Source organism: Acanthaster planci, linkage group LG19 (assembly GCF_054643075.1).
Source record: "Acanthaster planci isolate LZ-2023a linkage group LG19, COTS_SCS, whole genome shotgun sequence".
Taxonomy (NCBI): domain Eukaryota; kingdom Metazoa; phylum Echinodermata; class Asteroidea; order Valvatida; family Acanthasteridae; genus Acanthaster; species Acanthaster planci.
The window spans coordinates 5889128-5915521 of record NC_141795.1 but is presented as its reverse complement, the minus strand read 5'-3'; the positions used below and the strand labels follow the sequence as shown (position 1 = coordinate 5915521).

General features: G+C 38.9%; 2 protein-coding genes across 4 annotated transcripts in view; one reads left to right on the top strand and one right to left on the bottom strand.

Annotated features, from left to right (window-relative positions):
* Nucleotides 1-1650: 1650 nt before the first annotated feature.
* ghitm (growth hormone inducible transmembrane protein) overlaps nt 1651-26394 on the bottom strand; it is a 36831-nt gene continuing 12087 nt past the window's right edge. Inside the window, exons 1-8 of one of the 3 annotated variants that reach the window (XM_022237185.2) lie at nt 21066-21313; nt 19251-19508; nt 17730-17841; nt 13514-13655; nt 6455-6656; nt 4800-4898; nt 3798-3969; nt 1651-3303 (exon numbers count right to left, since the gene is read on the bottom strand). In XM_022237185.2, the coding sequence (XP_022092877.2) occupies nt 3216-3303; nt 3798-3969; nt 4800-4898; nt 6455-6656; nt 13514-13655; nt 17730-17841; nt 19251-19458 (1023 nt within the window). In that variant the 5' untranslated portion in view covers nt 19459-19508; nt 21066-21313 and the 3' untranslated portion in view covers nt 1651-3215. Of the gene's footprint in view, nt 3304-3797; nt 3970-4799; nt 4899-6454; nt 6657-13513; nt 13656-17729; nt 17842-19250; nt 19509-21065; nt 21314-26394 lie in introns of those variants that run through there. The other 2 variants (XM_022237184.2, XM_022237186.2) reach the window with 2 other exon arrangements.
* LOC110980476 (uncharacterized) overlaps nt 23424-26394 on the top strand; it is a 39598-nt gene continuing 36627 nt past the window's right edge. The window contains exon 1 of the mRNA XM_087129930.1: nt 23424-24482. Coding sequence (XP_086986056.1) covers nt 23613-24482 — 870 coding nt within the window. The 5' untranslated portion in view covers nt 23424-23612. The remainder of the gene's footprint in view (nt 24483-26394) is intronic.

The following is a 26394-nucleotide window of genomic DNA, read 5'->3' as shown; positions in this document are numbered from 1 at the left end:
AAAATTGGCAATTTTGAATAAAATCACAAGGTTAAGCCCTTGTCAATTTTTTCAAGAGAAATTTTTGTAAAATTGGCAATTTTGAATAAAATCACAAGGTTAACCCCTTGTCAATGTTTTTCCTGAAATTTTTATAAAATTGGCAATTTTGAATAAAATCACAAGGTTAACCCCTTGTCAATGTTTTTCATGTGAAATTTTTGTAAAATTGGCAATTTTGAATAAAATCACAGGGTCAACCCCTTGTCAATGTTTTTCCTGACATTTTCATGACATTGGCAATTTTGAGTAAAACCACAACGTTAACCAATTTCATTAAATGGTAATTTGATAGAAGTCAATAAGATCAATTTTTTGGGTGAAATCTTCTATAAATTGGCATGTTTTGGGGGAATCATGAGCCCCTGTCAATTTTCGAGGAAGTAATCTGGTTTGTTGGGTTGTGTGCTTTGCTGTGGAAGAACTGGATTAAATCACTGAGGAAGGACACACGAGTTTGAACAGCGCGGGCTGTAACATCTGGCCAATTACCACTTTCTGGCATGCTCGCTACGGCCATAGCCAGAGTGCAGGGCATGCTTGCTACGCACCACCTGTTTTGCAACCATAAGCCCCCTTTGTACTCCATGATCATCGCCGCAATTGTTGGTAATCTGTATCCCTAAAACGGTGTGTACTGCAGCATAGAAGGTTGAATATTCATGCCATCGTTGGTGCTTGGTATGACCTGACAATATCAAATTTAATGCTTGTATGTGCAGTTGCTTTTATCAGGCCGTGTACCCAAATGTGTTCATATCGAACGCTTTCTTCTGGACTTCTTTTGGGAATAAATAGCCAAGCTGCTTGTAAGATTTTGAGTTTTTTTAATCATTTTTATTGTGGAATTTACACAAAAAGGTATTTTATGAGACCTCATGATCACTCCCTGTGATGAAACAGCACATTTTGTTTTTTGTGAACTTAACTGTCCTGTGGTGTTCGACATGTTGTTGGTCAGTCTTAGCCAAACACGTACAAAGACGTTGAAAACTGATGTTTTGGAGTGACAAAATAAAATTACAAACAAATACATGGATAATGGAAACAGGCATCAAAATCCTTAAAAATATATTCCAAACGACAAAAGTAAATCTAATGTTAGATATTTTTCTTTCTGTTTCCTGGTCACCAGGATAGGTTGTAGTTTAATTCCAAAGAAAACACCACAAATATTGTTACGATATTATTGGCCCCACTTGTCCGGCTAAGCTGCAAGCAGTAATTAGGCATTTTTGGAATGTTTACTATTGTTCATCTGACCCGGCGGCGATGATCATCGAGCACTTTGATGTATCAGAGTTGTAACTCCTTCTGTGTCCTTCCTCCATGATTAAAGGTACACGTAGATATCACCGTCTTTTCAGACGTTTCCTTCTTTTAAACTGTAGTTTTCAATGATTTTTTTGCTCCAAAATAGTACTGAAGAAGCAGTAAGAAAAATTTGACTAGACAAGCTTGACTTTCACAACTACCATAACCCTAACCCTCCTCAATCCTTCACCTGTTGGAGGACTGAGGAGTGTTAGGGTTAAGCTATGACACAAAAATAAAACTCAAAATATAAAATGAATTAAACTGAAACAAAAATCTCAGATATCCTGACTCAAATTTTAGGAGCTCCACATGTCAAGTTAACACAAACCTTTATTCATACCAAAAAGGAAAAGAATGAGTTCTGTTCTGATTCATAATATCCAACAGTCTGATATCAATTAACATCTCTATACTTATTTGCAATAAATTTGGATAAAGGATTTGCCATTTAGAGTTCGTCAGGATTGAAGAAAAAAATTGTAGAGGAGAAAAGGAAGAACATAAACCACCCTCATATTTTTTCATGGCTATTGCTGATGTAGAGTTCCAACAGGGAGCACACGTCTTCTGAACGAATGTCAACAATGTACAATGCCACAAACACAAGAGCCGCTGAAAGCCATTATTACCAGAAAAAATAACTGAACAAAAAACCAAGTCCAGAGAAACTCAAGAACGCAAGTCCTTAGTATCTGCTGTACAAATAATTAACTTCCTGCTTCAGCTGAATATCAGTCAAGTTGTTACCCATGTACAACATGACCTGCACTTCAAGTACCTGCTTATCCTCCAAAGAAAATTGACAACAACTGAGGAATTAACACAGTCTTTACATTCATGTTAACTTGTGTGAGAATAGTTCATTCATACCTACAACCAATAAAGTGTTGTTGACAAATCTGAATGAGATAATCGGTCAATTTTACAACTGAACAGTCTCTGTGAATAGAATCTGTAAATTTTTATCAGCAATTCACAATTTTAACAATGCCTTGTTACATCACAATATGTACAAAACAGGAATTTCCAAACTTTTTTCAGCCCATGCACTTTTAGCTACAAATCATAAACTTGACTTTTAATTAATGATAACATGTGATACTGTTGAAGAGTGTTAACTCTCATATGGTTCTACACCTTCCTTTCTATAAAGTAAACATGTATGATACAACCAGGAGCCTGACTGATCGTATCCATACCTGCCAACCTGTCGTACTCCTTCCTGAGGTCAGGCATTACCATATAATAGATTAGAATTTTTAATGAAATGTGCGCTCATTTTAAATACCTTTTAATCTATTGTGTGGTAATGCTTGACCTCAGGAAGGAGTACGATTGGTTGGCAGGTGTGCATATCTGTCCTTGCCTTCCCAGGTAAGTGAACCTGTCACCTGGGCCTGCTTTCATGGGTCTGCCAAGCACACAATTTTATGCTAACAGAGACTCAATAACCTCAATCAGCAATAATGTACCCTTTCCTCAGATGAAAAATATGCTTGCTGTACATTAGTGATAAAACAAAGGAAATTTCTACCAGGCAAAGCCATGAAACAGTGCTTAAGGTTTAAGTAAAGTTTCCTGCTATAGTAAGCATGGCTTTTTTGCTAACTGTTACATGCAGCTCCGTGAGATTGGGCTCAGTCAAGAACTTTTAAATCTTCCTTCCCAAATGGTGTCATCTCAAATACATATTCATGACTTATGCATCCCACAACCCTTCCCTAAATAAGATACAAAATCTCTGCTTCTATATACACATCCTGTGAGAGTTACGATTGTTATTAGAACATCCAAGAACACTGTCTAAGTTAATCAGTGTCAACAATCCAATCATCTTGGCAACCAGTGGTATTTTTTCTTTACTTCTTTCTCCCACCTGATGAGTTGGCCAAGATCATAGCAATCCGGATGAAGATGTTGATTGTGTCCATGTAGATTCCCATTGCCCTGGAAACAAAACAAAACAAAGTTTGGATTGTTCTCATGGGACAACTGTTCTCTTCCTGAAACCCACGATGTTGACCAATAACGCCTGCGTTCAATGAAGAACAAAGGTGAGCTTTGAAGCTTTCATGGTGAAGGTGGCAAATTAAGTAATAGGTGTGCACTCCCAACATGCAAGGATATCTCTTTTGCGAGTACGTGTGGTTCTGAATGATCAAAGGAGACACCATAACTAGGGTGGCATTGCATTAATATGCACGTGTTCTTAATCTTTGGCAAGCACCCTATTGGTCTAAGAGGCATGTAATGCCCACACACCACTTGCCCACAATCGTCATGCCACCACAGTAATGGCCTCTAAATGTACTTGCTGAATTACACTACGGCAGGATTGGACTTCACGAAGACATACACAGTCATTGCCACATGACACAGTAAGAAGTCTTTTGACTTGCATTTATTCAAGGTTTATTCTGCATCCTCATAAATGTGCTTACGCGTTGACTGGATCAAACGGTCTCTGAGACATGATGGGATGCGTTTCAGCTCGTTTGATGATCAGCTGGGTGTCATACAGTAAGAAGCCGCCAAAGAGAATTAATCCTCCATAGGTGCTGATGGCGTACAAGCCCGAGCCTAAGGCAGTTGTTGGTGCAAAGAACATTCCACCTGCAAAGGGAACACAGAACATAATCAGGTCCTCCTTGAGTCTAGGCACACACCACCCTCAATAACACTTAGGAAAAACCATGGGCCTCAAACTGGACCAAGAGAGGGCGCCATTTGCTTAATAAACAGAGACTCCTTTGGTGAGCTTCTGCTCAGGGCGGATAGGGACATAAACAATGCACTCAAAAGCTGGAGTATGGTACTGGAACTCAGTCATTACAAGATGGCAGCATACCGGAACTAGAAAGGTGCTGGTTCTTGACCTCTTTTTTGGACATGGATTGAGGACAGTTAAGAGCTAGAACTCAGCAACAAAAGACGGCAAATTTTCCTCCAATTAAATTATCTAGGCCAAGATATCTTTATAAAAGTTACAGACAATGCAGGGGTTGATTAGAGGACTTAGAGGAATATTCAGTGTATTTGGAAGGTGTGAATGTGAAACTGCACATGTGTGCAGTGTCAGTGATGCACCTGCTAGACCTGTGAGACATTCACACCTCTATTAATGAAGTGAACGCTAATTCCATTCATGTTATGACAGTGTGAATGCTGATTTCATAGGTGTTTGTTTAAGGAGTGGGGAAGATATATTTCAAGTGTTTTTTAATACAAAATTAATCTATAGGCTGTGTGCTGGGAAGCTGACTCAAGAAATATCATCCTTGAAAGTTCATTGACTTTTGACATTCTCACAAAGTCTTTTAACAATGGGATGTTTGCAGAAATGGATTTTCCTCAAATACATAGTCCTTGAAAAGTTGATAAAACCTACATGTAGATGTTCTGAGAATCCGTCAAGAAGATAAGAAAGGAGGTTGTTTACTCACCAATGGATGCTGCTATGACCATTCCAAGCCCCATTGCTAGCGGACCACCAATGTACAAAAACTTCTCACTGGGTGCACAAGCGGCCACACAAGACAAACCTAAAAAGATTCAGGAAATTGAGTCATGAATCACACATGTAGATGCCTCATCAAGGGCTCTTTGTACATCTATGCACCTATTTTTGAGATAAATGTATTTTGAAAGATTTGCATGGCACTGAAGCAACTGAAAAAATTCCTGTGAGCCTGTTTTCGTATGTATGCCATCACGTCTTTGCACCATGTGGTTGGCAGTAGGAGCAAAAAACAAGCATGTATCGCAGTATTCCATATTCTAGTTGGATGCATTTCTTCTTTAAACCAGGGATGAGATTATGAGGTTTAAGAGTATCTGAAACCGCATTGTGAAAAGTCTGAAGGTGCATTTCTTCCTAGACACCGATAAGGGTTTCTATCAGATTCAAAATGTCTGAATTCAGACAAAAGTCTGAAAGATCCGATACCTATTAAACCAGGTTTACTTGGGCCAGCAATACCATTAAGTACATGTAAATGGCAATAACTTCAATGACTCTGTTCTTCATTTATAGCTACATAAATAACCATTTGCCATAAATGGAAACCCAATTTGCAATGCTAATAACACCATCTGTTGAAGTCTCACTGCCTGAAAATTGATGGTACATGATAATGACCATCAAATAACTGCTGTGCACATCAGAACTCCCGCAATGTCCTGAGACTAAGATAAATTCCTTTAATTCGGAGACAAAATCTGTCTCCTAAAAGAAAGTACGTATTCCATAATGGACATTTTTTAAGTGGACTAGAGATCCATTGCCCTGGGGAATCTTTTAATGGCATAATTGGATTCAGCAGAAGGAAATACCATTTTAAAACTTTTAAAAGAAACTCTACCATTTATACTTCTGGGATTACAAGCGGCATCCATAACAAGACATAAATGGAAGGAAAAAGACAGCATTAAAAATCATTTTTTTGAAAATCAATACTTAACATACAAAAAATTGGGTGACATGGTACAAAGTTTGTTAAAAAAAATTCAATAACATCTGTGATCAGAAAAATGGGGGAGCAAATTGATCCCAGCCCACTCGGAGAAATGTCCCCTTTTTAGGAGACACTCTGTCTTTAAGGAGACTGATTTTGCCTTCAAATAAAGGGCTTCTCTGAGTTTAAGGACAGGACCCGAGCTCTGATGTACATGTATGCCCCTACTGTCAAGAAAAAAGTGCTCTTTAACTCTTCATGTTAACCATAACACAAAAGCCCCTTGTTCCTTGTTAGAATTAGGGACTGTTAGGGTGACAAATATGTTCAACTCTTTCAGACTAGCTGGCCTGTGTCTGACAAGTGAAAACATACACTCAGCATGTTGAACACGTACATGTAAGCTCTGGGCAGTTCCGTTTTCCAAAAGGCCAAGGTCTTTCGGGAACAAAGCACATGTGAGTCAGCGAATAACCTCACTGATATGACAACCTATCACGTGCGTGTGTAGCTGTCCCCGATTAGCCTCGTACTGAACATGAACTGTTGGAATACTGAACTGACTCATTGCTTCAGGACATCATATTCACATTTCAAGTATAACCCGGGCATCAAACTCAGAAATCTAGGCTATGTACACAAACCTCCAACAATTCCAGCTGTGTACCAGGCAGCCCTGACCAGCAACTGTCCTCCAAGCAGTGTCATCGGGGCTAATACTGCCCCCAAGAGGCCACTGTGAGCCAACCAGGCCAGCTGTTTACCTCCCAGAATGCCCTCAGTATATGGCACAGACATACAGATGAAGCCTGAACACATGACCACACCCATCATGCCAAGGGCACCCTTTAGATAGAAACACAGAAGTGAATAGAAATCATAGGGGTTAAGAATTAGGTCATATTAATAAAAGTTGTAAAGAAAATATGCTTGAGTGAACACCAAAGAGACAATTTCAAGAGTAACTCAATCTGTGCACAAATAAGGAATCATTAGTTGCCTCCATTCTCCTGAGCCAGTCTTCAACGCACGTTTAAGACAAGCCAAGCATATATTTATTCCCTTATTAGTCAACAGTGTTAAAAATGCATACAACCCCAGACTGGTGGAGTAAGGGGTTATGGGAGGCTAACCCCCTCCTCCCCTTCAACTTTTCTCTTTTGTTGAAACAAGGTAAAGAGGTAAAAGAAGTCAACAGCTACACTGTATGTTTTTCATCTTTCAACAACCTTATTTGGTTTTGCAATGCCTAGGCTGTAGCAATGTTGAGAGTAAACTAAACACTACATTTGGAATCAGCGTCTTTTTGGTGAATACTGCCGGCAATGTTGTAAGCTTCATTGCAGCAATCAATTGCTTGAGTTGACTCCTGTCATTCTAAACACGATTAATATTTAAATTGATGTCACTGCACTTTGTTACTCTGCCAAGAAATAACACAAATCCAAGTCATTGCTGCACATGTAGCTGAGACTATCACAAGATCTGACACAAACCAGTCACAAGACCAGACCTAAGGCCAGACCCAACACTAGTCACAAGACTAATCCATCTCAGTTGAAGTTCACCCTCCCTGGCGACAGAGTTAGCTTTCAAACCATTTGACACAAGGTTTGTGGTTGGCAGAAGTTCTGGCCTCATCTCTGTAAATAAAGGCTTTGAGGTAAGATAAGCAAAAGCTCCTGCCTTGTTTTTTGGCTTTGCCTCTGCAATGCCCATACATGTATGTACCTCCCTAATGCCAACAATTTACTTTGATTGAGGACTCTTATAGGGTTTTCTCCACAGCCACACTTAGCCTGGCCTTTGCCCCTTCCGATAGGGGACACAACTCCTCTGTTCAAGATACTCTACTGAAATCCATGACCACTTTTGAACAAATATGACTCTGGCCATTACCTATTCTCATCCTCTGAACTGTCCTGCAGTTCTGCATCCTGTATCCAAGTATTTTATCCATCAGTTGGCAATGTCAATGACCTCCGAAAGGACTAACCACAGAATAATCAAGGGCCTACCATCAACTACTCCAAACAGTGCAAGACAAATGGCAAATCAAATGATAGCAAATGGGCATCCGTTTGTTTATCAGGATTTTCACAGTATATTTACATGTACCAGCATTCTCTTGACATTTATTGAAGTGTACAGTGGTGCCCTGCTTAATATGCTGTAGCTAAGTACTGAAGATTCAAGTCACACAAAGAACATTTACTTGAGGCAAATATTCAAGTATTTGATGAAGGTTCCGATTGAGTGACAGACACACGTACACAGCAAAAGGCCCGGAGCATCACTTGAAGATGATAAATGTTATATCCATGTATCTATTAACCCTACAGTCCTCAACAGAAATACACTGTTAGGGGAGTGAGGACTGTTAGGTTTATTACCAACATCTGAAGACCTTTTAGGACAGGAACCTCCATTGAAGCCTCTGACATTTAGGGACCCATGGGGACATTCTGGGAACATCTCAAAATCCTACAAAGCCTCCTTGTATTCAATCTTTTGGTCGGCAAGACAGTATTAATTTTAATACTGTAATACTGCAGGTATGGTATCTGACAGTGAGATGACACGATTAGGTTCAATACAAGCCAAATATGACAGTAAAACATGAAGACATGCATAGATATCCACACACAACTGTATAACATGCCAGTTGATTTCAGGTAATGAGATTGGGGTCAGTTGTGGACGGTTTCTGATACTTTATGCTGTTGGGTATGACATGCCAGTTGATTTCAGGTAATGAGATTGGGGTCAATTGTGGATGGTTTCTGATACTTTATACTGTTAGGTATGACATGCCAGTTGATTTCAGGTAATGAGATTGGGGTCAGTTGTGGATAGTTTCTGATACTTAATGCTGTTAGGTCAAGCAAAACCATGAAGTATGAACCCTATAATTCCGTAACTCCAGCAACTAACAGAAGTAAGGTTCTTCAACCTTACAACATGTACAATCATTTTGTTGTGGCAATTTATGCCAGATCTCATGCTACATACATGTGCATGTTTTTATAAATAAAAACCATATGTGACCGGCTCTAGGAAAATGGATAATAGGTTGCCAGATTCAGGTTATGAGTTTTTGATATGGCTGGATTCTGTACATCAAAAGCTACAATTTGATGTATGAATGACCCTTGGAGTGTGCTGCGTTCCGGAGATATATAGACATTTGTATATCCACATTTTCGAATTCAATGAGAGCACTTTTTCGAGAAAAAGTTCACAAAGTGTAGCGCTTGGAAACACAATGCAATGTAGGATTTCCTACTGAATGATCAATTTTTTTATCCTTTTTTATAAGTATCCATGTTTGTAGTCAAAAATTCTAAAAACATAAACATTAAAGAAAATATGAAAGGAAAAAATACAAAATCATGTTTGTGAAGAAAGTTTGCCCTCTCCAAATAGAACAGACCATTACAAGTTTGGGCATTGCACAACTTATTATCCTTTTTGGCAGAGTGTTTTTATTTTATTTTTGAAAGGAGGTAATTTCTCAGAACAATTGGGGTCTAATCTTTGGTCTTGAGTTATGTTAGAAGTGCGGTTGTTTTAAGTGATTTAAGCATTGATAAGATCAGAATGGTATGCATCCCTGGAGGTTTTTGTAGACTGTGAAATCTTATCATGATACAGATAATGGTTAATTATCGCTCTAGGGCCCATATACGAAGATGACATCTAGGAAAATTCTAGGTCTCTGATTAGATACATGTACTTATCCCGGGCTCACCAGCTGGGGCACCTGGTAAATTAAGTGGTGAAAACTTCCAGTTGACGTCAGGAAAATTATTACACCGAGATGAATGATTTTAAGGCTTGATGTACCAGTGTATCATCCCAATATGATTTGTTTTCCTGTTGAGACTAGAGAATAAGGGATAAAAGGATTAAGGAATTTGATTTGCTCCAAGCAAGCCATGTTGAAACTGACCATGAAGGAAGTTTGCTGAAAGTTGATACACAGTGACACCAAGCATATGCTGGGCATGTACATTAACACACTCAAGACTCCGTTACATCCGTGCTGAATATCCATCATCAGAGGAAATGAAAACAAGATATGCAACCATGAAGGGCGTGTCTTGGTTGTGTACTTCACTGGTTTGTATCCCTGCATTCAACTCTCAGGCAGGACCAGGAACCAGCTTCAATATAATTTGTTCCTGCCTTTTTCTGCAGGCTACTTTCTTGCAAGAACAACTGTGATGAACACATATAATGCATACATGTATGTCCTAACCAACTGCATATACTTTCAACTGTATTAAAAAGGCAGCCATTGTATGTAAAAGCAATTAAAACCGAACATCTGGATCATAAGTTGCACCTACATGTATAATTGCCAAATGACCAATATCGCTGTGGAACTCATATAATCCTGAACTATTGGCCAAAAAAAGTATATATAGATCTGCAAAAACATGGTTTTGGTTAGAATTTACAGGCAAATGAGTCACACAGCCCACCTACCAGTGTTATTATAAAGGTCATTGCGCAATGGTCTTTATGACAAAAGTTACGACGTATTCCTGACTACCAGTACAACGTATACATAATGGTACCTGTTTAACGTATACAGGTATGTATAGGTACAAAATCACATCCATGTAGGAGGCATTTGTCTGTTACATGTACATATACATGTAGGTGACAATTTAGACAAATTATTGTCAAAACTGGAACACTTATGTTGAAGAGTTTCATTACTTGCTTGTAATTTTCATGCAAATTAATTTAAATTTACTTCTGGATTCACAAATTTGTTGCAGGGGTAAATTCTTTGAGATTTTTGTATCATTTTCCTGGATTTTACTGAAAGTTTAAAATAAAAAAATAAGTTTGTATCTTTATTCTCAGATGTAAATTGTACTTTTAATCCACCAAAAAGTTGCTTTAATATGATTTTTGTTTAATTCTCATGCTTTAAATTAATTATCCTGTTTGAAAAGAAAATTTAATATTTACACATTAATGTTTATATTTTTAGGTCCTTGAATATATTTTAGATCCAATAAGAAGGTAAATTTAATATGATTTCCACAATTCTGCTTTTCCAAGAATCCATGGCTTAATGGGTGCTAGAGTGTATCACAAACTGTGCATCTGTATGTGACAAGGACATGTAATCACTTCTCTTAGTTCTATTACTCCAAAAGTACACGTAGACTTGCAATGTGGAAAGCTTCTTTTGCTAATCTGCATTCACTTTTATCATGGTTTAGTATTAGTGCGCAACATGGGCAATGGTTTGAGGCATATGCTGATGACATTTGTACATAGGGAACGTGTATGTATTTCATTGCTAAAGAAGTTGGTGACAAGGCTGACCTTTCATGACTTGATCAGAGGGAAAACCAGTGCATGTTTGTCGGCAGGTGCTCACTTAATCTTTGACAAGAGAGATCATACATGTAAGTTATCAATAATCTGGAACCATCTGAGTGAAAACACAATGGCCTTTCTGCTTCACAGGTGCAGAGTATCTTCTACAGGTGAACAGAAAATAAAAAAAAATAATGACAGATTTAGCTCCAAGGGTAAACTATAAAAGATTGACCAAAAGAAAATGAAATGGGAAAACATAGGCCTACGTGATGAGAATACTAATTGTTACTTCCTTTCATGAAATTACCAAATTAAATTTAGAAAGATGCACTTTCTGGTGTCTGGTACACACTTCCTGATATATTGTTCCCATTCCGAGAACTGCAATGACGCTTGAATGTTTGATAGTTGGCTTCTTTGGTTCAATGGTTTAAATGTCAGTACAGCACAATTAATGCACAATGATTGTACTACAACCATTTTAAAATAGCTGTGGAGAGAACCTAAAGACCTAGCCAAAACATGATATGAACTGGCGGTACCTAACACCTTCTTCCAAATTCAAGCCAAACTTTTATGAAAAATGCATGACTTTTGAAATCACAAATATTTGGCAGAATCTCCAAATAAACCTCTGGTGTCTTTCCCATAATATACTTACACAGCAATTTACAATGGATTATGTACCAAGGCAAACCGATTTATGTCTGATCGCAGGTGTTTAATTGCGATGTTTCAGCATCACATGACTGCATAGAAACAGGTATCGGGTTCAATAAAACCTAAAACATAGCACTAATTCTAAAATGAAAACTAATTATAGATTATTGGTCTATGCATTTTAATTGCAATGATGCTTCTGCTACACTACATTTGACCATATGGAAACAGACATGAAACTCTAAATCCGAGCCCTAATCCTACATATGAAACAATATACACTTAACTACATTGAAGAGTTTATTGAAACCATGCACATGTACATGTAAGTTGCGATAAACTCAAACAATGGGCCTAAATTATACACCAATCTCCTCTACTCCATGTACAAAGAGAAGTAGAACTACATGTGTAAATGTAATTACATGCACTTTGCAATCTCTTACAGTACATATCATTCAATGTTTCATATACATGTACCAGTACACATGTGGTATGTACATTTACTTAACAGTTGGCAGAAACAAGTGGACTTCAACTGTAGTACTTTCTCTTCGTTTCTTGAACCAATCTCATTTTCATGTGTATACATGTACATGAAATTTTCACTTTTTCAAAGACTTAGATTTAGGGCACTTTAAACTGTTTCTGTAGAAAGCATTATCACTAATACTCAAAACTGTGACCATGCTATGACTGAAGCAGCATATTGAAGTGCCGTGGAATGCCATTCATTTCCAAATTTCATTGAAATCTGAATTTGATGATTTTGTTTTACTGGTCATCCAAGCAACCAGAATGTATCATAGTGTACATGTGGATTGATGAATACCGCACACAGAGAACCAGTGAACACAAAACACCTACGGAAGGAAATGTATTTAATGCCGTCATTGTAAATGTACCTTTGTATCCTATCTAACCTTATTTTGTATGACTTTTGTGACTGTAGGGTCTTTAGAGACTTGAAGTGAAGCAGAAATTCAAACAAAATGAGTTCCCAAGTTCATGTCATGGGCTCTTTTAAATCCATTTTCTTCTGCCATGTTGTTGTACCTGAGTACAGTATTAAGATTTCTATTTCCATTGAGTGTACATGTATGGTACAGTATAAGATGTCAGCACTTTGCAGTGTAAGGCTGTCGTTTGTTTAGCAATATTAAGATGGGTATTGTGATATTAAGCATGGACTGTATTATTGAGATCACGACATAGTATACAATAAACGATGTCATAAAAATACAGATACGAGCCGTGGGCACACACATACTCAACTTCATGTACAAGTTGTCCATTGTGTTATGGGAACTTGAGCTTTATACATTTTCCCCGTTTTTCATTTGTGTTCTTGTCTGGAAGAAGCAGCCACTGTTTTTATTCACTTAAGAAGTACCTCAGAGTTCCCAATGGATAGCGTGTTTGTCTCGTGTTTGCATCATACCCCATTATCACGGCACAAAGTTTTGTACATGTGAAGCTACCCTGGTACATCTTGGGAGTCTGGCCTGATCAATAAATTCATGAATTTTGACACCTCTCCTACAAACTATAGATCATGTCACATCAAACTGCGTGCAGTGTATATGTAATGCTGACTTCTGAGAATATCATGCTAAGTTTGAAGTTTTCCACATTCACTGGAATCTGTTACTGTACCACAGTGCGCGCAGAATGCATTGTAAGACAGTTTAACCTACCAACCACGATTTGGGCATCATCTTTGCCATAATTGCTGGATTCCTGGAGATTGCCAAGGCTGAGGCAGCAGTTGATGCAATACCAACGCCAAAGTAGGAATAGGTAGCTTGAACTCTCTCTTGCACATATCTTGGCCACATGCTGTCAATTGTAATACAAACCCAAACTACTGTTATTGTGAATTAATTTCACATTTTTATACTTTACAACAAAAAACCAACCATATTGTGCCCCGTACCTTATTTTTATTTACGTGAATGTTGATGTACCTACACGTACAAAATGCTTTCATCAACTGACCTGCTTTGAATTTTCAGCAATACTTGTACATGTATTTCTTTTAGTTTCAGCAAATGGAGCAGTCTAGCTTGACACAGGGACTTTAAGTACAGTATTTATCACTAAGATCATTATTTAAATGATTCTCATTCCTTACTCTGATGGAGCCTGGGAGTAAAGTACAATGGTCTACAATTACTGAAGTCCTATCAAGGCTCTTTTAAGTCCAGTAGATGTTACCTGTACATATGTAAATTCTTATATTAGCCTCATGAGGAATTACATCCTAGGTCATAAAAACCAGGATGCAAGAACTTTTTATTAGAGACTCTTAGGCATATCAGAGAACAAGAAGAGCAGTGGGATGTTTCTCTTCTTTTGGTTTTGTCTAGACATGAAAGTTTTGGTGTTTGTTTCTCAGAAACTTTGGGTGGATCCATTCCAGGAATTCCTTTTTGCTCTTAATTTGTAACCGTACGTTCTTGTTCATGTGGCTTGGGTATATTTACCAGCACAGGTCTATTTGCGGGGGGGGGGTTCCTCCAAATTCAGGCAGAATTTTCAGTTAAATCTAAAATTCGAATAGCATGAAATTGAAACTGCCTACTGTGCAGAAACACATAGATCACACAGCTTTGTTGCATCCTGTTTTTAGGAAGCAACTGGATCATTAATTTCAATTAATCTTTTTAATATCCCTACTTCCATTTATTCTTTTTGTAAATATTTATTTGTGTTTTTAGGAAGCAACTGGATCATTAATTTTAATTAATCTTTTTAATATCCCTACTTCCATTTATTCTTTTTGTAAATATTTATTTTGTCCTTCAAAAATCAGCTGCCCAAAAGTCTTGTGCGGCCAGGCAAGTTAGCCATTGGTTTCAGATTTTTGTCTTCAAACCCAAAGTTTTACTGGCAGGACCTTTCAATCTAGGATTTCAAAACAGTATCATGCTTGAGTAAACCACACAAATGTCTGAGAACAAATAACTGTATATCCACTTGTAAGAATAACATTGACATTCCAGTTTGCTATCAGCAGACTTCAAATGGCCCAGGACTTCAGGATAGTCCTGAGCCCATGTATTAATCCTTCAACTCCCATTAATTCATATGAAATTAAAAGATTGATGTGACAAACTTAGGTGCCTTAAGTAAATTACACTTGCAATATGCACACAGGTACCTGCATCAAATTGCATTAACCTCCACTTGAACCCTTTGAGATTGTGCAGAGGAGAATTATAAAGTGGCTTATGCAGGATTGGGATGGACAGCTAGGTTTACATGTATGGTAAGGCTCTTGCCTTACTATTTAAATGGAACCTGATCGTCCTCTTAAAGTTCAAGTGGCTGTATATATATGTCTTCTGAGTGACCTCTGTAAGCAAGTGTGTCTGAACTGGCCATGTTGAGTGATAGCAGCATTAAGCCTATCTACTCCCTGGGGAGCCAAGATGGTCAGTAGCTCTAGGATGGATGAACACAGGTAATCAAAGCTTACCATCTTGAGTGCTCCTCATGGCAAATGATGACACTTTTAAAATTAATATACTGTACATGTATTGCTTGCTACAGCATTGGCTATTTGAGTCCTTCAACTTTCCTCCTTGGGTTGAGTTACTGAGATTGTATGAAGGTAGGCCTTTCCTTGTAAGGGAAATGTCAGAGAACTGCATTGTGTGGACATAACTTTGTTCTCATGATGTTTCTGGTCCCGATTACGTACATGTATGTAGGTTGACATGAGCATAGTCCTCTTAACCTTAACAAATATGAGTGGCTTTATGCTGATAAAGTGCACAGGAAATGAAGTCCTGATATTCAAGTCCAGCTGTATCAAGTCTCATATACCGGTTTGCTTTCTACAATAGCATCTCACCAACCAGATGTACACACCTGGCATATCAAAGTGTGGAAGGTTTGCGGTAACCATGGAAGTGAAAGCTCTTTTGTGAAGTTTGAGGTTTAGAGAACTGTCGTTTAATTTCAAATAATTACTGTTAGCAGTACACACAGCTTGACATGAATCAAATGAGAATAAACCCTGTCAGCTAATAATGCAAACCAACTTCACAGAGATACTAATCAGAGATCTCTTCTGTTAGAAAAACACATGATTAGAAAATCATACAGGTTACCAGCCAATCTGCCGTAGTTTATTACTAGTCACTGGTAATGGTTCTCTGCTTGTAATTATTGAACACAAACATCAGTTAAGGCAATGTTTCCTGCTGAGTAGCTTAACAAAAGTGGATTAGGTTTTCAAAGGTTTACTCGATAGGTACACGAACATCTAATAACACAGATAAAGAACTTTGAATTTAGTAACCACAGTCTACTCTCAGTAAAAGTTTACTGAATACAGCTCAGAATGAAAAAGAAAACTTATCCAGTCAACCTCAACAATGGCAGATTGTACATACATGTATATACTGTACCTTCAAATCACTGATTCAACCTGGTAACCACGTAACCAATGTACATGTACTTATCAAGTTACATGTAATAAGAAGAGAACCTTGTAAGCAAGGGTCTAATGACCCAATCAACCTTGCTATTAACTAATAAACCATTCCTTCTCATCAAATAGCAAGGTTGTTCAATAAAGCACAGCAAGTATTCTCACAGCACAGGAGTCACTTATTACAGCTGGTGTGTTTTACTATATGCATACAAATATTTACTTGCAAATGTACCACATTGTTAAGCCTTGAAATAGAGGAAATTTTCACTGCAATGCCGGATAATTCATTTGCACTGCACTCGAAGATTAATTCACTCTGCACTAAGACCAGACATCATGCATTGCATTTTATTTCTTTCTTTAGAGAATGACCCGCTGAGCTGTTAGACACAGGCGGTCCCTTGGGAGGAACGATTAAATACAATGGTCTCTGACATCCATACTGTAATCATGTTTCATTCTTGTGCCATCTTGGTTTATTATTTGCCAAGTACCAGGGCAAGTATTATCTGGTGGCTCATCAACTCAAGAACACCAGGAGTGAAAAGGATTCAGTGGGGGTAGTTCCTGCATCATTATTAGATTTACATGTAAGTAAAGAATCAACACCAAGACCAGATTGGTCATCCTTTTTGGAATGCAGGTCACTCACTGGAAGGTGTTAGTGCCTGACACATTGGTGACAGAGTCATTCTTGTGAGAATTTACGTCGCTGAGATGTGACCCCGTTCACGGTAAGGGCATAACAAGATTTTTTTTTTAAATACTATGCTAGCCAGATAGCTGCAAATTGAAGTCTTTGAACCAGGAAATTAAGTATCAATCAACAAACACACTCATCCAATTTGAGAAAAACAATACTGGCACCCAACTCTATATGTACATGTACATGTAGATCAAAATACTCAATTTTGAAAAAAACCTTCTTACACATACCTGTACAAACCATAACAGCAGTGGTACCACACATGAACTTTTATATGTTCTTCATACAAGGACTTACTCGATAAGCATGTTCCTTTTTGCGAGCATTATTTACACATATATGTACATTTTGTTGAAGAGAGGAACATTGAATGCATACACATCAACTTTACATAAGGGTGGTACAGGTCACGGTTACATGTATGGCAACAGTAACCACTTCTATTTCTGGTTGACAAGTTATGTACATCTACATGTGCATGCACATGCAGATGTACATTTCCTAAATAAAATACAGCAATCACAGTAAGCCTTTTACGTGAACAAGGTTTGAGGTAAGAAATGGAGGGGGGTGTTTTTAGGTCAACCATTTAATCCTGATACCAGTATTTACTTCAAGGTTCGTGATTTACAAAATTACATGTGACTGGAAAAACAATTTCAATGCCTACTTTCCAACTGACAGCTAATTGGATGTCCACTTGATCAATCGGTTTGAAATTTAACAGGACTTCTAATTGAATCATAATTTGGCTGGTACTTACGCTGCTCGTTCTAATGCCCCCACATCTTTAGACAAGCCAAGGCCGTAGTAGCACAGAGCACCGATCCCAACAGCTGCCGCACCTGCTAAAGCCCCCCGCCCTATACTAATAGCTACACATAGGAGAGAAAAAAAAAACCAAGAGTGATTTAAGATCATTTGATCTCCTCATACAGTACAAAGTGAGGTAATAAAGATAGTTGTTCCATAAAAGAAGGTCACAAGCTTCAAATTGACCTAATCATCTGCAAGTAGAAAGACGCTTGGTATGCATCACTGCTGATTAAAAATCAATCAAGCATCAGGTCATTATCAACTGCATTTACATGTACACGTAAAACATCTTCATACAGGTGGAAGGCTTACTGAAAGCTATTGTGAATACGGAACAGCATGGCCAAGATTGTCAACTGTGTAAGATAAATGGGCAGAGTGGTCTGTGAGAAAAGGCAGGTAATTTGAATACCGGTACATGTAACGTAAGGTGTACATGTATGTGGCCCATCATTAAGCAGTTGTCACAAATCACAAGAACCACTGCATAGTTTTAGCCAAAACAATAAGGTCAGTTTGCTCATTGTAATGCAGTGTTTATGAACCACTGTTCATCAGCCAAATCCCCCATCCATGCAAAACCCTCATATGCTACAGATAAATATGCGTAATAGCATGGATGTACATTATGTTCACACATGTAAACAATCAGTAATACATATGCATGAGTAGTGTTGCATATTCTAACGTTTAGAGATACACCAAGAATGCACACACGGCTGATTGTCCAGAGGAAGATCGTTGTTCAAATATTCCATGACAAATTTCCTTTTTGTTGGCATGGACAGCCCTTAGTTTCATTGTTAAATGTGCACAGATGAGCAGTAAAAGAGTTTCCTGCAAACTATACAAAATATTGAATGCAATGGGTTCCCATGAAACTGTTTACACTGAGTGTGGGCAAACATGAGCAAATTTTCAAAGATATTTTAAAAGCCGAGGTACCGGTATAACATTCAGACCAATTAGCGGTCTCATTAAACATGACTGGTATGGTTGAACACTTGCTTGTTGTGCCTTAACCACTTCTTGCCGGGGACTCTGGCCCCTATTGAAAAGAGGTCAGAAGTGCACTGAGCCAGGTTCGTGAATAAAAGAAAGTTACATAACACCGCACAATCTGGGCTCTTTTTACAAGGTTGCAGGCCTGGGTGAAATACTCGGGCGTCAATGAAGGTCACCTGTCAACTTAGAGTAGTGCCTAAAGATTACTTCATGTGGCTATAAACGACCGTTAAATGAAATGATGAATTTTTGAAGGATTTTGAAAACGGAAAAAATCACAGTCATGCCGGCCCAGCATCATCATCATTGAAAAATGCCCCGGCATGAAGTGGTTAATGTACTGGTAATGTGGAAAGCAAGAAACATGATGGTTGGAATATTCTGATGTCAGATATTCTGAGTCATATTACTTTCTATCAATACTTTTTGGTAACCACTCAAATACGTTAATGTACCCATCTACCTGAGCCATCAGCAGGTGCAACAGCCATTTCCTTCAGGGTCTTAGTCTTAGTAGCTCTCTTGGCTGCAATTCTGCTCTGGCTAGCATATCCCTTGCTTGGAACCACAATGCTTAACCTTGGTTTCAAGCAAATTGCCATGCCCCTGGCAGAAGAGGCAGACACACATGCTGTTATGGGTAGCTTGATGAGGAGTCTAGACCCAAACATGCCACCTGTATAGCTTTATGGCCAGCAGCAGGACTGTAGGATGCCAAAGTCTGTGAAGCAAAGTCAATTTACAAAATTGAAATTCATTATTAGTACCAGTAACTACCGCTACCAAGGCCACAGACTTGTATACATGTACATGTAAATCTATCATCAGGTAACATGCAGCGGGCACTGGTACATGTGCATGTACTGTATGGTACAGGTGTAGTTTGTCATACTCTAAGTCCATGTGGCATGCTGTTGCATTGGCTATCGCAAACACAAAGCCATAACAATCATGAAGATGATTAAACATTCTTCCTTGGACAGTGACTACATGTACATGTAATGTGTCCAAGAAGCAAGAAAACTGTCTGGAAATGTACTACAACTCGGAATAATATCAGAATACTGCAAAACTCAGAATGCACCTCTTGGAATCACTGGCTATGAGGTGGAATCGAGTACTGTACATGAACATGTATGGTCTCTGAATGTGGCTAAATGTACGGTACATGGTTATAGGGTAATGCTACGGGACTGTACATGTCTAGGCTACAGACTTGATGTACAATTTGGCACTTTTGAGAACAAAGGAATGCAAAGTAACAAATGGGAGTTGTTTGGTAAAAAGTTACATGTAAGTCTGACCTGGACTACCCTGAAGCTGCAAGTTATGGGGGATAGTGAGTGACGACGATGGATATCCTACATGTCCTACAACATTTGGTGCACTACAACATACTTAAAAACGTTAAACGTTATTTTTGTGGGAAACTACGTAGAGTTCACTCACTTGTTACAATAAATTACTCGCACTAATTCATTATTTTGAATTACTGGTCTGCAGCTGCGGCTGGGTTATCAGAACATGCATAATTTCTAGCCATAGCTACTAATTTTGGACAGGGCAGCAAGTACATGTACATGGGAGTGATGTCACATTTCAGACATTCAGATTACAATGTAGGGTGTAGTATACGGTAGTACAATGTAATTGGTTGTTGAGGATTAGTACAAGTAATTTGCAATGACGAATAGGTCTAAGATTAAGTAATTTGTAATTAGTAATTCAAAACAACAAATTTGTAATTCAAAATAAGGAATTTGCAATTCATAAAAAGAAATTACCTTCTCCCTGAAATTTTTAATTTTAAACTGACATGATCAGGCTTTTGTATGACTAAGCATAGTATTGCATAGAGGAAAAAAACACCTTCCTCCCAGGATCTGTCAAGCCTGTTAGAATTCAGTATCTACATGTACATATAGGCCAAAGTATTTGCTTGTGCTTGCTATGAGCACGGTGAGGTTGAAAGACAGCAAACTGAATTTTAAATAGGACAAGGCCAGGCATGTCTGGGGGTAACATGCATCACGTGTATGAACTCCAGAATACCCAGGCATGCCATGACCTATGGGTAGAGAGGCTCTGTGGAAAGGAAAAAGGAACAAACATTTCCTCTTTTCCTTATACCACTGCAAAAATAACTCATGCGGTGTCAGCAATAAAGCTTGTACCGTAGGGCCCTGTTTACGGGTACATATAGATCGTGTATGTAACATACTATGTTTGCATGTTCATCGTCGTCGTAACGTGTTCATGTTACATGTATTCAACTTACAGACTTAATGTAAAGAGACCTTCGGAAGCCTTTGCTACAGTCAGACAGTATTTTTCTGTCTGTGGCCTACCTCCAAGCACAGGATGTTCCTAAAAAAAGTCCTCTGCAAAACGGTTCTCTTTCATCCACACGTAAGTTCTTAACTTCTAATTAATTATGTGATTACATCAGCAATTGCGTGTGCAGAAGGAGGAATTGCACAGGCTACACTTCAATTGCGATGTGAGCAGTCGTACTAGTCTGGTTCCCCTTTCGAACATTCTTTCACAGATAGTTGGTTTGCGCTGCTTGAGACCACCAGACTAACAGAGTCCAGATTCAACTGGCTGCGGCCGTTATATACATGTACGTGTATGGGAAATGGCTGAGTAGGTAGACAATGGCTTCCATAGGAGCACATGTTATTGCAAGTCGTAGCCATAACTATCACATGGCACATTTGTTTCCAATCACTGCTCGCTCAGTCTTGATCTTCACTGCCATCAGTGCTGGTTGAAATTAATCGGTTACTGGAGCAGTCTGACCAGCACGGCTTTTGAGTACAAATGGATGTAAGCAATCCGGTCCCCGAGCTTAAGTTGCCACTAAATTCAGGCTTTTCAGTGAGATATATCAACAAATAGTAACGAATGTATAACTAATATAAACATTTAATCAACTTAGAAAAAAGTTGATTAAATCTGCTTGTCCTGAAGAAGGTACTCAATTACCGAAAGCTCGGCAATCACATATTTCAGAGCACTGATTTGATATTACGTTCTCGTCGATATTCTGATCATGGTGCTACGCAGCCCTGGCATATTTCTAGAACAAAGTTTATCCGGTTCGTAAGTGATATCGTCACAAAGGCAGACGTGCCACGATTTGCAGGTGCTCATTGGACGATCTCTGAAGTGCACGTTAACTTCCGGTTCCGTGGTTCCGTGTAAGCGGCGATCAGTGCATGTAACTCCGTGTGCAGGTGCATGTGATGTCACAGTAAGACTATTTACTTCTTGTTCGCGAGAGGAAAAAAATCAGACAAAACCAAATTAAAGTAATGAAATTGTTCTTCTACAGACTACCCGGTTCGTAAGTGTGACGTCACTTAACTTTAAACCACGCCCACTGCATATGCACTGTACATACGGTGTGTTCGATTAGCTTCCCTGAATACACTAATGTTACACTCAAAGGTAGCCTCGAAATGAGGCTAATCGAACGTTGGAGCGTATTCGCCAAGACATTCTGGGTAAAAGGTCAAGTCCCCGCCGCGTTCATAATAGTCCATCCACGACGTCATTACACTCAGGCAGCCTCCAGAGACCTACTCGCCAGCCGGGGTTGTGGTAAATTAATCGAACGCACCCATAGAGTTGCATTGATCGCCGTATGGAACCATGGAACCGGAAGTTAACGACCAACTTCAGCAATCGTCCAGTGGGAGCCTGCCAATCGTTGAACGTCCGCGTGTATGACTAAAACAATTACGAACTGGATAGGCCTACTGCTCTGTATCCCGGTCTGGAACTTCTTGAGCTTGTCTCGCAATCACCTACATATTGCAAAACTTGTTGTGCTGACCACGTAGTTTTATTCCACGTCAAATGAATTGAACCGTAACTAATATCCGATATATTACAGACATAGTTGGATGATTTGTTAATTTCTGTCATTTCGATTGAGATGAATGTTTCCGTATCCTCTTCTATAATCTCAGAGATATGCTAGAAGCGCAATGCATTCTGGGAGCGTCAAAACTTGACCTACAGCTTCGCCTTAGTATTCACCCAACTCCACGACATTATGCACGCGATCACAAAGAACAAAAAAAAAAAAAAAAAAACAACCAAGCGTCCACACCCACTTTTCGCGCGGTAGTATACAAATACAGCATGGTTTGAGGGGAAGTAGTGGGAATTACTGGTCTCGAGGTGTAGGTCAGCTTGACCCGAAGTTTTGGTTACTTGGACTCATCTCCACACACCTGTCATTGCTATCACATTACACCGGTCAAATTAAGTCACAGCTCTGAATTTCACACACCTACATACGTAATATCAGATAATTGATAATTGGTACCGTCCATTTACCATATTCATAATCTATCAAATCATCATCACTCGCCAGAACAGATTTCAAGCAACAACATGCAAGAAGAGAGATAATGGGTTGGGGGTTTTTCCGATGTCGCAATCTAAATGACTTGTCCAAGAAACAAAAATATCTTTCATCATGCGTCTGAAAGATGCGGGCAAGTTTTTGTGTAGCTGGATAACATCTTGAGGTTGATAACACGACCACCGGACGAAAAGACCTTGGGGCGGGCGAAAGTGATATATCATGCACGACATGTCTGTGTCTGCATATAAAAACCACCTGCAATGTTTTCGAATTGCCAGACGAGGGGTTACAAAGCTGACAGCTCGATGGTCTAGAGTCAACATTACGGCCAACCTCTGATACTGTTAACGACAGCAGCGGTATGTAGGCGCCCTGAAGCCAGTCTAACTTGAAACTTATCCACAGCGCGTATTTGAAACATCCTCCGGCCTGTTATTGCACACTATGGCGGGGTACGTCGTAATCGGCGCTTATCTTTGCGCTGTCATTGTCACTGGTTTCATTGGCAACCTCATTGTCATTGCAGCCTTCTGTAAATTCAAGAAGCTCCGGACGGCCAATAATTGTCTCATCATGAATCTGTCCGGGAGTGATTTAGCCATGGCTATAGTAGGTACTCCCATGTCTTGCTCTAGTAGCTTTGCGGGGAAGTGGCTCTATGGCGCAGCTGGGTGTACCTATTACGGATTTATCAACTACTACTGTGGTTGTATCTCACTGAACACCTTTGTGGTCATAGCCATGTATAGGTATGTTGTGATCCTGAAACATCGACCGAACCGAAGAATAAGTATCAAAACCATACTGAAAGTCATCGTTGCGGTGCATGCAATAACTTTGATCTGCACCATGCCTCCACTGTTTGGCTGGAATGAGTTTATTCTTGAAGGATTCAAGACGCAGTGTGACATTAACTATCGCAAAAAATCGCCTCTTTTTGTGTCCTACATTGCCTTCATGTTTATAGTTTTGTTCACCACTCCACTCAGTGTCATTGTTTATTGTTACTGGCGAATCTTCACTTTCCTCCGGAAGCGAACTGTAGAGCAGATGTCCCAGTCCGTGTCCCTTCAGCTTCGGAGCTCCGCTCGGACCATGGAGAAACGCACCACGGTCATGATGCTCGTTTGCCTATGTTTCTTCCTGTCAGCCTGGACTCCTTACTGTATCGTCTCACTCTGGAGCGTATTTGGGGACCACCGAGATATTACTCCTGCCGTTTCAGCTGCTCCTGCTCTGGTGGCGAAGTCCTGTATCGTTTTTAATCCCATCATCTACGGATTGATGAGCCCACAGTTTAGGCGATCGTTCCAGGTAAGACAGTGATCGAAACGTTCAAAGTCATACTGTTGAACTAAAGAAACTAAAATGGCATTTGCGCTTGAAGTAAATCACGTGATATTAATTGAAATGATGGTAACCTTACATTTAAACTGATTAAGCAGACAACTGATGGGCATGAATACCACTCCCTACCAAAGAAAAATGGATGTGCATATTTCACTTTGTGTTGTTTTGTATCTGTTCTAAACTTAAAGTAAAAATATCGCTAAATCATACTTTTATCAAAAAAAGTTTCTTGAGAAAAAACCATAGAGGATAGGCGCTAGGATTCTTAGAGTTACTGGCTCAAGCCCGCAAAAATGAAGAGAGACCGGTAACTTAATTAACATAATGTGAGATGCCGGTGCATATCTTGTGAAATTTGACTCCCTTGATATTATTCGGTATTTTGTTAAAAATGTGGACTCCCAACCTCTGTGATTGTCGTCTGCGTTTTATTCATCAATCATGCTGGCCAATTCACTTGTACAGTCATTGATTGTTTCTGGCAGTAAGTCATGATATATTGTTAATTTGATTGTGCCGTGTCTTGTAAACAGCGTCAGATCATTTTAAATAACATTCTATCCATCCACTCCTATTTTTCATGATACACTCTAAAAACTGGAGCGTCGAATTCCCTTTTTACATGTGATCGGTGATTGACTACTCTTTTGAAAGTATTGAATCTAATATTTTAAATGTAGACTACAGCATATGAAATACAATTTCAAGGGAAAAAGGTTCAATTAATATTTAAATTGTTGAATTCACGTACTCTATATACTTATTGGATTTGTTATTTAAAATGTTTTATTACGAAATTTTAAACGCTAGTTTCCAGGTGTGGATAAAAGGGGGTTGGGGTTGGGTCAACCCCTCCCTGACACCAAACTGAATAAATAAATAAATAAATGAAATCACAATAATACAAAAAGATTACATCCTGCTACCTATACAAATTTAGTGCATCTGCAACAATGCAATACATCTACGTCTGCCTGTCCACACCAATGGAACATAAACAAAATCTCACGAGCCTGACTCTCCTCCCCCCCCCAAAAAAACTGCCCGTATCCGTCCCTGGATTCAACACTTTTAAAAGCGGTCACTGGCCGCACTTATGTTATAAGTGAGAAGTCAACAGTCAACACCTTTATCGTGTAGGCAAATGAAAAAATGAACTTAACTAAACTCAAAACTTTTTTCTCTAAAATTGTGTGCGTTTTGTGAAATTGACAGGAGAAAAATCAAAGTTTAAATTTTTGACCTTTAAGTATTGAGCTTCTACGAGCCTTGCTTGAGATGTGTTCATCATCTTTTTAGAACATCTCATGTATGGTATGCTATGGTATGTCCTTGTGTCTCATGCATCCAATCATGAATCAAATTGCTTCATGATTCTACGCTCTTATGAATTGTATCTTTATTCATTAACTCGGTGCAAATCTAAGTGCCATTTAATTTACCGCTCATGCTTAGACGGTTGTATTCACTTTTGGCAAATACATATTGGGCAATGTAAAATTACCACCGTGTCGGGTGTTACCAGAAATTGTTTCTGCAAGCTAAGTCGACTAACACCTTGGACATAATTGTTACAAAAAGTTCTGGAGCGATTCTGGAGGGCAGATGCAGATGCTATTTGAAATCATTGGAAATATGCTTTTGTGTTAAAATTACTATAAATAGATGGGACACACCTTGAATGCTATTTGGAACATGGTCAAAAAGAGCAGAGGTATCAAGGATAAATTATCGATCCATAATAAGTTTAAAGTCCATCGATAACAACAGCTGGAGGGTGTTTAATTTTTGATGTAGTGACTGCGGCCTTTTACTACGAATGGACCTTCTTCGTTGATGAGTTCTGTGACACAAAACAGGCTGATCGACACAGACC